Raw genomic sequence first — 12,556 nt, forward strand, 5'->3', positions numbered from 1 at the left:
TTGCTTCTCTTCTGTTACTGTTGCTCTGCCCAAGTGAGGATGCAGTTACTTCTGGTCCCCAAATATTCAGTGGCGTTGTGTATCAATTATTCACCTTCCACCCTTCATTTAAAGAAGCCCCCCTGTGAGAGGGAGCAGCCCTTAAGGGACTGTGCTGCTGAGCCTGGCAACCTGCACTTGGTCCGCAGGACTCAAGTGGTGGAAGGAGACAGCCAACTCCTAAAGGCTGCAGGTTATTCTCTGATTTCCTCAAGTGTTCCACGTGCATCCATATGCACCCAGACACCACACACACACACACACACACACACACACACACACACACACACTGCAATTGTAAAATAAAAGCAAAAAGTAACAAAATGGATTTAAGAGAAATAAATACATATACCACTGAAGAATGGTAAATTAAGTTGGTTATAGTGTATAAATATGCATTTGTTTATCCCCCAAACCAAAGAGGTTAAATGGTGATATGGAGGAATCCAAAATCATTTTGAAGCTTAGAGAACTTTTGGACAAAAGGAGTCTCTTGATGAATTTCTGTATTTAGTTAACTATGTCTAAGGAAAATTGAACACAGGAAAAACCGAGGTGAAGAAGTGAAGTCTGGGCCACCATTCTTCCTTTGTAAAAATTTTAGAAAATAATTCCAATGCAATGTAGTTCTGCCAAGTTTGCAGTGTTGTGAATCAACACCACACAAGCTGTTCTGTGCCCCTTTCAATGCCCTCCAAGGGCATCATTGGGCACTGGCTAATTTTTGCTCTTGTTTCCTGTCCCCTGTGGTGCCTAGCTGCCCTTTGATGTCTTGCTTATTAATTTTGACCACATAGTTGAAAGGAAAATTTTGAAATGCTGGTTGTGTAGATAAGTAATAGGCCTCCCCTCCTCAAATGTGCCTGTTCCTGTAATTACCCTATGCCCACTTCTATTTCTCGTGGATCAGACTAATTGCCAATAATAGGTGGTCTTTTCTTTCTGTCCTTATTTCTTCCTTTCCTAGTTATGCAGAGGAATTTGTTTCCTTCAACAGTTTGGATGGAAGTTACTGAAGGTTTTATGAACGTCAAAGGAGGGCATGCATGGGCAATATGTATATAACAACTAAAAACTAAGCAAATATCATTCTAAACTGTGCAGATGTGTCGAGATGTTTTTAATAGTCTGTGTCCAAAGAAATACCACATCTAATATTTGCTAAATGCCTGACCATCTTAGAAGGCAAAACAGTTGCCTCTAAAACCATGTTTATTTCACAATTTTCAGTGCCTAGTACCCTCAAACTGATGGAAGTTTTTTAGTCAAATCCTATGCAAGTATTTTAAGCAAAATTATTTGGACTATAGCTGACATTTTCTTGTAATGGCACACATTAAACTATCCTGTCAATCTAGGCTTTGTTTTTTTTTAAATTATAGTTCTACTCAGAATTGCCTTTGGACTCAAATTTAGAAAACAGGTCAGGCTGAGTTATAGGAGAGTTTATTCAAGTGTGGTGCCAACTGAATACAAAGTTTTCCTGTGTGGAAAAGCTAAGGAGTCTTCCATCTACCCTGACCAGAACTAGTGTTGGGCAGCGTGGTTTATTAATATCCTTCCGCCCCGTTCCCACACAGCGAAGGCTCTGTTCTAAGGAAACACCCTAGGCACAGCGTCCTATGGCGAAGTTTAAATGGAAGGGATCGCTACAATTCTGTTTCCACTTTTATTTATTTTTTATTCTTTAACTTTCTTTCTATTTGTCCTTTGTGTTTTTCACACCTTGGGTCTCCATTCCATTCATTTCCCCATCCCTTTGTATCCACCCTCTGACACTGCAAACCCCCCAATAAAATAAAATAAAATTGAAGAGAAGGAAAACAAGGAAAAAAATCCCATCATGGGAGCTGTAGTGTGACACAGTGAGTCACACATAAACCCTTTTGTACACCTATCTTTCCTTGCAAGCCCCTGGCTTCTGCTACATTGCCCTGGCTAGCTCACCCCCAGGCTGAGCTCCCCAGCACTGCCCTGGCTAGTTCACCCCCAGGCTGAGCTCCCCAGCACTGCCCTGGCTAGTTCACCCCCAGGCTGAACTCCCCAGCACTCACTGTCCTGGATAGCTCACCCACTGCAGCAATGAGCGAGGTGGGGGGCAATTCTCTTGCTTTCAAGCCCTCAGGGCAGGCCCTCCTTCACCTGGACTACTGTGTTGCCCAAGCAAGGTGCAGGGGCCACTCTCCAGAGTGCTGCTGCTGGTGAGGGCCCGGGCCAGATCTCCCATGTTCAGGCTCTCAGAGCTGGCTCACCCCTACCCCGTCAGCACTCGGGAAAGTGGGCCCTGCACCTCACCTGGCCAGCACTAGATCTGACCCTGTTTACACCTTTAAAGCAAGCTTAACCTGTTACTGCCAGCAGACAGTCAGCTATTTGCACATCAAACATGGCTCTTGGAACTATTCTGACTTCTACCTTTTACCATTGCAAACTAAGTCTAGTAAGAAAGTATATCACTTGCCTATATGTAATTTATGACAAAAATAATAAATAGTAAACATAACACAAACAATTCACTTTAGTGCCAAACTGTTATGTTTTTTACAATTTTAGTTCTGTAGTCATTTTGAAGCTCAAAGGAAATCTTCATTTAGAACCCTTACTCATTTAAATATGAGTAATGCTTACTTCCCCCCTAATTTGAACAGAGAAACTGGTCTCTCTACACAATAGTGAGGAATATTTTATACAACTGATAATTGATTTTATTTGTAAATTGATATGCATATGAAAAGCTCCATCAAAAAATACAGATAAGATTTTGGAATCCATAGACCGTCATACAATTTTATTACAAATAATAATGTTCATGGAATTATCATTATTTTTTAATAAGTTTCCATTAGGCTTTAAAGATGGTACAATTAGGATTTTACATAAGTCTCTGAAATAGAAGAGAGGTCATTTATACAAAAGAGATAATGAGAATATAAACAAACTAGATGATGATGTGACTATGGGGGAAATCTGTTATGAAAGCCACTAATTAATCTGAGAGACCTAGAGAGTTAATTCTGGCCTTTCTCTGTTTTATGTGTTATGAATTAGTGTTCACTCAAGCTTGCTCCCTCACATCTACTATGAAAGGAATTGCTTGCAAACTGTCATCAACTGGGCTCAGGACAGGACTCTGAGACCCTGGTTGCACTTGGCAGAATGGTGGGCTGGGCGCCATGTATGTATTGTGTGCCCAAGGTGACTCACGATGGTTTTGATGCTAGTGAGTTCTGGAATCTCCCAGAGACCTTGCAGTAAGTCGTTTCTCAGTGATCCTCACAGGTAGAGCTTTCTGTGAAGGCAGTCTGACAGCAGACCAAAAAATTAAGCATGCTTCTAACACCAGGAGTTTCTGTGTTTTCATACCACAGAACGGTTCAGACATGAACTGTGATAGCGAAAGAAACTCCTGTCTCTGTATATATCTCCGTATTTTTAAAATGCCCTTTTCTGCTCCATTGATCTTATTTCTCAGTGACTAATAGTCACTGGAAACCACGTGTTTTCATGTATTGTAATTGCTGACCTTGGCACTGAATTCAAGTGGCTTTGCATGCATTCCTCAAATTCCAATGTGCAGGTTTGGAAAACGGACTAGGGAGGCATTAATGGGAACAAACCACTCTATTCGAAACATGAAAGAGATGATACCGAGTAATGAAATCACATTCTAGAATAAATGGACTAGACGACACAGTTCTTGGTATTTCTTATCAAAGCTCGAGTTGCTCATGGGCATGCTTTGTTCTTCAAGAGGACTAAAGATGAAGTCAGTTGTAACATGATAAAGAGAAGGAACAGAACAGCACAAGCCCATGTTGTCCAGCTTGACCTGGTACCCCTAAGAAATCTTGTTGTTTTAGCTCACTGCTTGTGAGTGACAGAATGTCTCTGGGATGAAGATGTCTCACAGTGTGAGGGTGCCTTCAGCTTTCTGTTGTTAGTATGTCACATATATAAACATATACATGTTATTAATATGTATATTCAGAATCTGAAAACACGCTGTCACATACCAAGGAGTGGCCGCCTTCCTCGCTCACACTTAACCCTCCTCACATTTGGCTGTCATGCTAACCACTGCTCCACAGTTCACCAGGAGAAACTTGTGGAAACTGGAAAACCATGGTGATGCAAATATGTTAGGGCAGGTGTCTTGAAGCTCGGTTAATAGAAACTCAAAGACAGAAACTGGGGTCCATCCGGAAGGTCAGAAGAGCAAAGCAGCCAGTCACTGAGTCTTACCTCAGTCCGAAATGGCGATCCTGCCTCCTGGAATCTCAGAATGAGAGACTTGAGACTGAGAGCTGTCTCCTCCCATTTTATAATGCTCTCTAGTTCTGGGATTAAGGGCGTGCGCACCACTACTGCCTGGCTCCTATGGTAAGTTTATGTGGCTACTGGGATTAAAGGTGCGTGCTACCATTGCCTGGTCTGTAAGGCTGACCAGTGTGGGGCTGTTTTACTCTTCTGATCCTCAGGCAAGCTTTATTTATTGACACACAAGCGAAACACCAGTACAGTGTCTCTCTACACATCCTTACTGGTTCTGTCATATTTATCTTTCCTTCTCCAGAATGGCCCTCACACAGAGCTCTTCATAAAAGAACGAGACAGTTTGGGTTTCTCCATAGCTGGCCACGCCTCCATAGCACTTAAAGCGTCGTCTCCTTAAATACCTTTCTCTGTAGCCAGTGCATATTTTTGGTTCTGCTTACGTGTATTATTCTGTGGGATTATTTTATTCTTCCTAGTTTACCTGGGAGATTTCCACACCCGATTAAAACACACCTTTTGTTCCGCGATGACGAATCCTGAGTGTCCTGTATGGCAGTTCCGTAGCAATCCCTCTGTGGATGCGTTTCTTTGCTAGCGCAGCTCAGGTCCTAACCTTTCTGTAGTACAGAGCCATAGAAATTCCTGGTCTTAGAAACATATTTACTGATTTTCTCTGCTGCTAGAGTACCCTCACAGGAAGCTCCTGTGGGTTTCTATCACCCACAGTGTAATAATTAGGAGCTCTCTCCCAGGCTGGGTGCCCGGGAATCACTAGCTTCTTTCATTTGCTAAGTCACTTTCTCATAAAATGTTTTCACCTTAGAGAACAAGGGTGTATGGGAGGGATTGGAGAGAGGAAAAGAAAAGGGGAAAGTGATGAGATTATATTCTCAAAGGAATTTTCAGACGTCTTTATTGTACAGATGCAGTTGTGTATATTATGAGCACTGTTCTCAAGCTTAAATCTGTAAGGTTTCAGCCTAAGTAACACATAGTACAATCTCTGTGATATAATAAACACGTTGTCCTATTTCTCTGCATCTCTGTGTTAATAATTTTAGTAGTTTAGCACCCATCTCTTTCTGTGCATCTTAATGTAAACAGCTTATCCTGCTATGGAATACTTACTATCTTTGTACCGCATCACATAATGGTTGCAGTTCTTGTACATGTAAGTTTATCTTGTCTTGTGAACAGTTATTAAAATGAATTATTGCTGAGTCAAAGGTCATTAACTCTTCTCGTGGTTCTTTATAAAAATCGTTGAGTGACCTGGCGGTGGTGGCGCACGCCTTTAATCCCAGCACTTTGGAGGCAGAGGCAGGTGGACCTCTGTGAATTCAAGGCCAACATGGTTTACAGAGTGATTTCCAGGGCAGGTTCCAGAGCTACAGAGAAACCCTGTCCTAAAAAACCAAAAGAAAAAAAAAAAGAATTGTTGTGCGACGTTATATTTCTTAGTTTCTTAGATTTAGTCATTCCATAACACATATCTATTTAAAGTTCCATATTGTATGGGATTTTATATCTATATACAAATATGTATATGTATATACACATACATATATACATACACATGTATATACATAATTTGTGTTGGCTAATTTAAATGAATGAACAAGTAAATAAATTCTTTTACAAAAATGTTATGTAAAATTTATGAGCATCAGAGTTTAATACTTTAACAGATTTTGGCTACCTTAAAAATTTTAATCTAAGTAGTCTATGTAAGTTTACTTATATTAACTATAGTTAGTAGATAAGCAAGAAGAGTGATGATATTTATCTGTAGTTTTCATTTAAATGCTTTCCTTATAATGCCATGAAATCAATAAGATGCAGATAAATACATAAAATTTTGTATACCTCACTAGTAACTGATTCTAATTTTCTTCTTAAAAAGTATAGCATTTGTATGTATTCTTTGTGAGGTTCAGACATGTATCCAATGCACTTTGATCACTCTTATCCTGCTCCCCAGCTCCTCCAGGATTACTCCCCATGGTCCCTTCCCAACTTCATGATCTCTCTCTCTCTCTCTCTCTCTCTCTTCCACAGGATCTAGTTAGGGCTGGCTTATGCCCATGGGTGTGAGGCTAGTCACTGGACACACCCTAAAGAGAACTGGCTTTCTCTCCTAGCAGCTACCTACTGTCAGGCTCCTAACTAGGGATGGATGGAGCTGTGTGTCTCTTCTGAATCCATGCTGGAATTTTGATTGTTTATCTTGTGCAGAACTTATATAAGTAACATCCCAGTTCTCCCTGAACTCTGGCTTTTTGAATCTTTCTACTTCTTCTTCCTCTGTGTTCTCTGAGCTATTGTCAAAGAGCATGTGACACCGGTGTTTGGTTTATGGCTGAGCCCTCTGCAGACACTAATTCTCTGCACTTTGACAGTTGTGAGTTTCTACTAGCTAGCATCCTTTGGGTATCTATGACATATAATAATATTATTACGTTTCCGCATTTTATCAAACCATGTTTATTAATCACAGCTAGTTTCATACTAAAACTGAAAGTCCTCTACATACATTTCATGTCAAACGATCCGCCTTTTTCTTTTAGGAAATTTACCAGTGGTGTGGTTCCTCCTGCAACAAATACGAGCGTCTGAAAGCCAGCCAGGTTGCCATTGGCATTCGGGACAATGAGAGGAAGGGAAGATCTCAGCTCATTGTGGTGGAAGAAGGAAGTGAGCCGTCAGAGCTGATGAAGGTATTGTGATTTGTCGGTGAAAAGTCTGAGCCGTGTGTGTGTGTGTGTGTGTGTGTGTGTGTGATGTATGGTGTGTGTGTGTGTGTGTGATGTATGTGTAGTTGTAGACTGTACCCACACCAACAAAGTCACACCTCCTAATCGTGAGATTATGGAATTATGGGATTATGGCATTATGGGGGCCAATTACATTCTAACTACCACATAAATGCTGGTACGGTGGGAACTCCATCACACCTGCTTTCTCTAGGATCTCTCACCCACTTAGATTCTTTCTTCCTTTCTTCAGTACTTTTGCTCACATCTCGGGCCTTGAGTATGATAGGCTGGTCATCTGCCACTGAACTCATTAGCGCGTATTTTGAAGGATATAATAGTTTGATCATCTAGATTATGGACTTTTTGTTGTTGTTGGTTTGTTTTGTTTTAAGATGGCATCTGGTGAGATGCCAGACTGAGATGGGGTGAGCTTTTTCCTAAGTCAAATTCTTTTTAAGTGTAATGCAGTGAACTTGACTTTATATTCTTTATAAATGCTGGTGGCAAATACTACCAATAAAATCAGCTCCGGAGATACAGGTAGCCACTGTGGGGCTGAACTGGTTCCTTTCTTGTTTTTATAAAAACAGAGCTAAGGGTCCTGCAATGTCGTATGTCCAAACATTGTTTCAGATTCTTGATAAAGAAAATTGGAAGGAAAATCAGGATATCGCATTGAGTCTCACGGTGTTTACTGAGCATTTGGGTTGGGTCTTAGTTTTTCTTCTGCTGCTGTGCCAAGACACCATGACCAAGGCAGCTCAGAAAGGGAAGCATTTAGCTGGAGGCTGGCTGACAGTTTCAGAGGGTGGGTCCACGGTCATCACGGTGGCAGGCAGGCAGGGCACTGGGGAAGTAGCTGAGAGAATGCTTCTGATTCTCAAGTTGGAGGGGGAGAGAGAGGGATTCTAGGCCTGACTTGAGCTCTTGAAATCTCAAAGTCTGCCCCCAGCAACACACTTCCTCCAACAAGGCCACGTCTCCTAATCCTTCCTCAACAGTCCACTCGCTGGGAACCAAACGTCCAAATGTATGGGCCTATAACGGCTGTTCTCGTTCAAATATCACAGGTTCGTTATCACTAAAGAGCATAGTCTCAGTTCATTTTACTGTCTAGCAAAGGAGCTAAGCCCCAGAAAAGGCAAAGAGTAGTGATGGGGGCTGAGGGCCCCACACTTCACCCAGCGGTTGTCAATTTGTTGGGATCCTTCTTATGAAATTTATAGTTCAAGCTCTTTGATAGTCACAGAGAGTTTAGATTAACCTCTAAAGCCTGGCCTAGTCTGTGAATTGGGGTGTTCTTGTTTTTATCAGTCATAAATGATAATGAAAAATAATTTCTCTAGTATTCTTTCAGGTTGATTTGATATTTAGAAAATGCAGATCTGGGAATCTGGTGAGTAAAGACTAGAGTTGAGGAGTCCAGATGGCTCTTAAACCAATTTTCCTAAATCTGATTTAGTCAAAGAGCAAAATTTTAGTGTTATTTCCCCAAAGTACATTGCCAGATAAAATCTGCATCTTATTAACGCACGCCACAGTGCTTGAGGCCAGACATTGCCTCCATATTCGTGTAGCGCTCACAGCTCTAGTGCGTTGCTCATCCGTGTCTAGATAACACAAAATACACATACAGAAATGGTGCCCTTTCTACTCTCTCAAGGTTGGGATGACAGTGCTGGCAAATACACGAACAAGGTCATATTCTTAATGGCTTTTTTCCCCCTTTTGTTGAGACAGGATTTCTCTGTAGCTTTGGAGCCTATCCTGTAACCAGGCTGGCTTCAAACTCACAGAGATCCACCTGTCTCTGCCTCCCAAGAGCTGGGATTAAAGGCATGGGCCACTACCACTCAGTTCAAAGCCATATTCTTATTCAAAATACATGGTAAGACCAACTACATTTGTAAAGGTAGCATTTAGAGGAGAATAATTCACGTATTTGACTTGTCTTTGTTGTTTTGGTAGCTGGTTACAGATAACTCCCAGAAAAGTCACTACTGTGTTCTGAGATAATCACATTCCCAGGTGAAATCCTGAGCTCTAGAACACATGCAGCCACTGTCCCTTAGATAATAATACACAGTCACCCATCTATAGAATTTCCCTTCCTAGGTCAGCTTCCTGGATGTGTCCAGCAGTCACGAACGTGTGATCTGCCTCTCCCTGTGAGCCATACCACTGCTGCTCACTGGCCTTGGCCACTTGGCCTGGCTGTCACTCCAGTATTGCTCCTTCAAGATCTGATAGCAAACCGCCCACCAACCACTCTGACTTAAGGGGAATGCTCCCAGAACCCTAAGGGATTGCACAGCTTTAGAGATCCAGTTTCTTTTCTCAGTCATCTGGTTTATGTCTTTTCCTTCTCACAATTTAAGAGTGGAAGGCTGTGCCCATTTCCATTGTTTCCAAAGGTATCACGCAGCTTCAGTTTATAGAAATCGGAGCGATTTTGAACTTGATGCCCTAAGTTTTGGGACACTCACTCCTAGCACCCAGCCATGCTGTGTATTTCAGCATGTAAGGCACTAAGAGAGAAATCAGGCTGGGAAAAGGAGATGAAGGATTTTGATAAAGCTGACACAGGTGCTGGAAAGCAAACTCTGGTCCTCTGTATGCACTTACCCATGCACCCATCCTTCCAGCCCCAGGATTTGGGCGTTATTCTTCTAATTGAAGCATGATTAGACATTTAATTTAATCTGATCGCTTTTCAATTGTCCTGTCTGGAGAGGAGGGGGTATTATTTCCTAGGGGTTAGATAAACTGTTCTCCCTTTATCTCTATAGAGTCAGAATGAAGTATAATAATAAAACCGAGGTGCTGGTGTGGAAGTCTTTTGCAATCATTTTGGAACAATGTATGCAATATTTTTTTTAAAGGCTTTAAAGCTTCACGGGAAAATACTATTAATAAAAATAAAATCACCCTGTTTCTTATCATCAGGGAGCAAGCATGGAAATTTTGAGATCCTTAAATATAAGAAAGACTTAAGATTGTTCTGTGTCTATAATACACATGTTAAAATAATCACTCCTTAAACTGTTTTCTGTAACTATCTCATGTATTTTATTGTTAGCAAAAACTCTGTACTTTGTAAGAATGGAAGTTTGAGTTGCCTGAGAAATTTATTTGGTCAATAGACACAGTAAATCATTTGACATGAGAAACAATAAGAAAGAGTGGTAGAAAACTGTGTTTGTCTACTGGTGCTTTCCAGGTAGCCCAGGGCTCAGTGTTGACTCTTCCTCTGCTCTCCTGGACCTTGCTGTTAGTTCTTGAGAAACTGAACAGTGCCTTAAATATTGTCAAACCCTCATTCCTACATGGAAGATGGGTGCAAGAATGTATTATCTCATTGAACTAATATTATTATGAGAGCCAGGTGAGAGGACTTTCATTCACAGTTTAGTTTATTGTTCAAGATCGTTGAAAGGGATCAAATATTTGCTGCAGGACCAGAAAGCAGGCTCCTTCCCCTTTCTCTTCCCTGTTGCATTGCGAGAAAATATTTTCTTCCATTTTCCTTTGCAGCAATGACGCTGTGAACAGCTTCTTTCTTGATAGCCGAGAAAGTGCGCAGGCTAACATTGCACTATAGCTGCTGTAGCCACTTCCTCCTGCTTTATTGTCAAGCACTGGCCAACACAACATTCATTTAACTTTTAGTTTTTTCAGTATTGAGGACTGAACCCAGGGTGCTAAGCTTCGGCCATGGATCTACCCCTCATATGCACCGTTTTCCCTCTCTTCTAATTTAAGGGCCCCATAAGTTGTCCCGGCTGGCCTTGACATCACTTTGTAGCTCACACAGGCTTTGAATTTTCAATCCTCCTGCCTCAGTCTCTGGAATTACAGGCCTGTCGCACCAGAAGACTCAGTCACTTAATTCGATGAATCTATTATCTGAATTTCTGTTATTTATTTCACTCCAATGGGCATTTTGTCCCTTATCAAATTCTTCTGATGGGAGGAATTGAAATATTCTGAACCAAGATAAGAACTGTGTAGATATAGCAAGGTCAGCCATATGCATACACTGCAATAAAGTGACAGAGTCTTAGATAATTGTCATTGTCTCCTCAAAGTTCAACAGGGTGACTTGTGACCTTACTGATAAGACAGCACTTTCATAGCGTGGGCTTGACATGATACCACGTGGCAATCACTTCTGAATGACTGACTTCCTCTTTCCTGTGGAAGTGAGAGCCTGGCTGGAGAGTCTGCAAGTGGGGTGATGTCATTCCAAGACAGCGACTAGCAGGGGAGCAGTAAAACTTTGCCTCCAAAGTCTACTTCTGAGTCAACAAGTTCATGTAAACATTAAACTAGATAAACTGCTATAAAAACTGATCTAGAACAACAGGTTTCAGCTCTGTTGTTTACCTGCACCTCATGTTATAATATTGATTCCATCTTATCAGTATTAGTAAGGAACTCATAGTAAGATGGCAGGCTTCAGTCCTTTTGAGCCAAAAATTAATCTACCCCAAGATATTAATGGCCAAATTTCTTCTTTAATGGTTATGCTCCTTTACATTTGTTTCATAATGGCATAGTTTTTAAGTCTAAAACAACAGACAGTAACTCCAAGTTTATGTCAGCTTCCTGCTATCTCTCGTGATTAGAATTTTTTGAGCCTGTGTTTTAAAAGGGTTTCATGATTCATCAGCTCATATTCCTTTAGCATTTATTTTACGACTAGTGTTTGTTTAATGTCATGAAGAAATTGCTCCTGTAGAATGAAGATCTTTCTCCCTAAGGTGGAGGACATCTGAAACGGTGTTAATATTGCTTGCCCAGAGCCATTAAAGATTTTAAAATGACCTTATAAGGAAACCATTGTTCAGATAACTATAGTACTCTGCATCAACAAGGGGAGAGGAAGCCATTAGAAGAACTTTAGTTTTAGAAAGTCCATATTTCTACTAATCATGAAACAATATAACCTTATGACTAAAGTGAAAATGTGTTCCTATCTGTATGCCATGGACTCCGTGTAAATACAGTTAAATGACGTCCTCGGCTTTAGATACTCTAGAAATTAAATGCTAGTGTTCTGTCACAATGAATAAGCTATGAAGCAAACCACTAACAAAAAATAAAATGTAATGATAGCATTTGTGTAGATGAGGCAATGAGCTATTTAGAAACTTCCTGGGAAGGGGTACCATGAGCACCACAGTTGACTTGCGATGCTCACTGTCTGCCCTGGAGCTCTGGGGCTGGACAATGGCCTGTTTGTCATAGGGTGAATTTTTCTCTTTAGTCCTCACTCACTCTTGATAGCATAACTTTTTATTAGTTTAAAAGTCACATAGTCAAATAGATGCATTTACTCTGAAGGAGCCAGTAACTGCCACCATGAACACCCTTCACATGTGAGAGGCATCTTCTATGGATCTCCTAGGAAGAGCTGCCTCGGGAAGAAGTTCTGGGATATGGATATATTTCTTATGCTCTCCTTTGGGCACTGTCCCCACAAA

The 12,556-nt window shown here is 41.1% G+C and overlaps 1 protein-coding gene across 1 annotated transcript in view; it reads left to right on the forward strand.

The window, feature by feature from the left end:
- Positions 1 to 12,556, forward strand: part of Scin (scinderin) — a 65,504-nt gene that overhangs the window by 21,150 nt on the left and 31,798 nt on the right. The window contains exon 4 of the mRNA XM_005343832.2: positions 6,882 to 7,031. Within this exon, the coding sequence (XP_005343889.1) occupies positions 6,882 to 7,031 (150 nt within the window). The remainder of the gene's footprint in view (positions 1 to 6,881; positions 7,032 to 12,556) is intronic.

Source organism: Microtus ochrogaster, chromosome 1, assembly GCF_000317375.1.
Source record: "Microtus ochrogaster isolate Prairie Vole_2 chromosome 1, MicOch1.0, whole genome shotgun sequence".
Taxonomy (NCBI): domain Eukaryota; kingdom Metazoa; phylum Chordata; class Mammalia; order Rodentia; family Cricetidae; genus Microtus; species Microtus ochrogaster.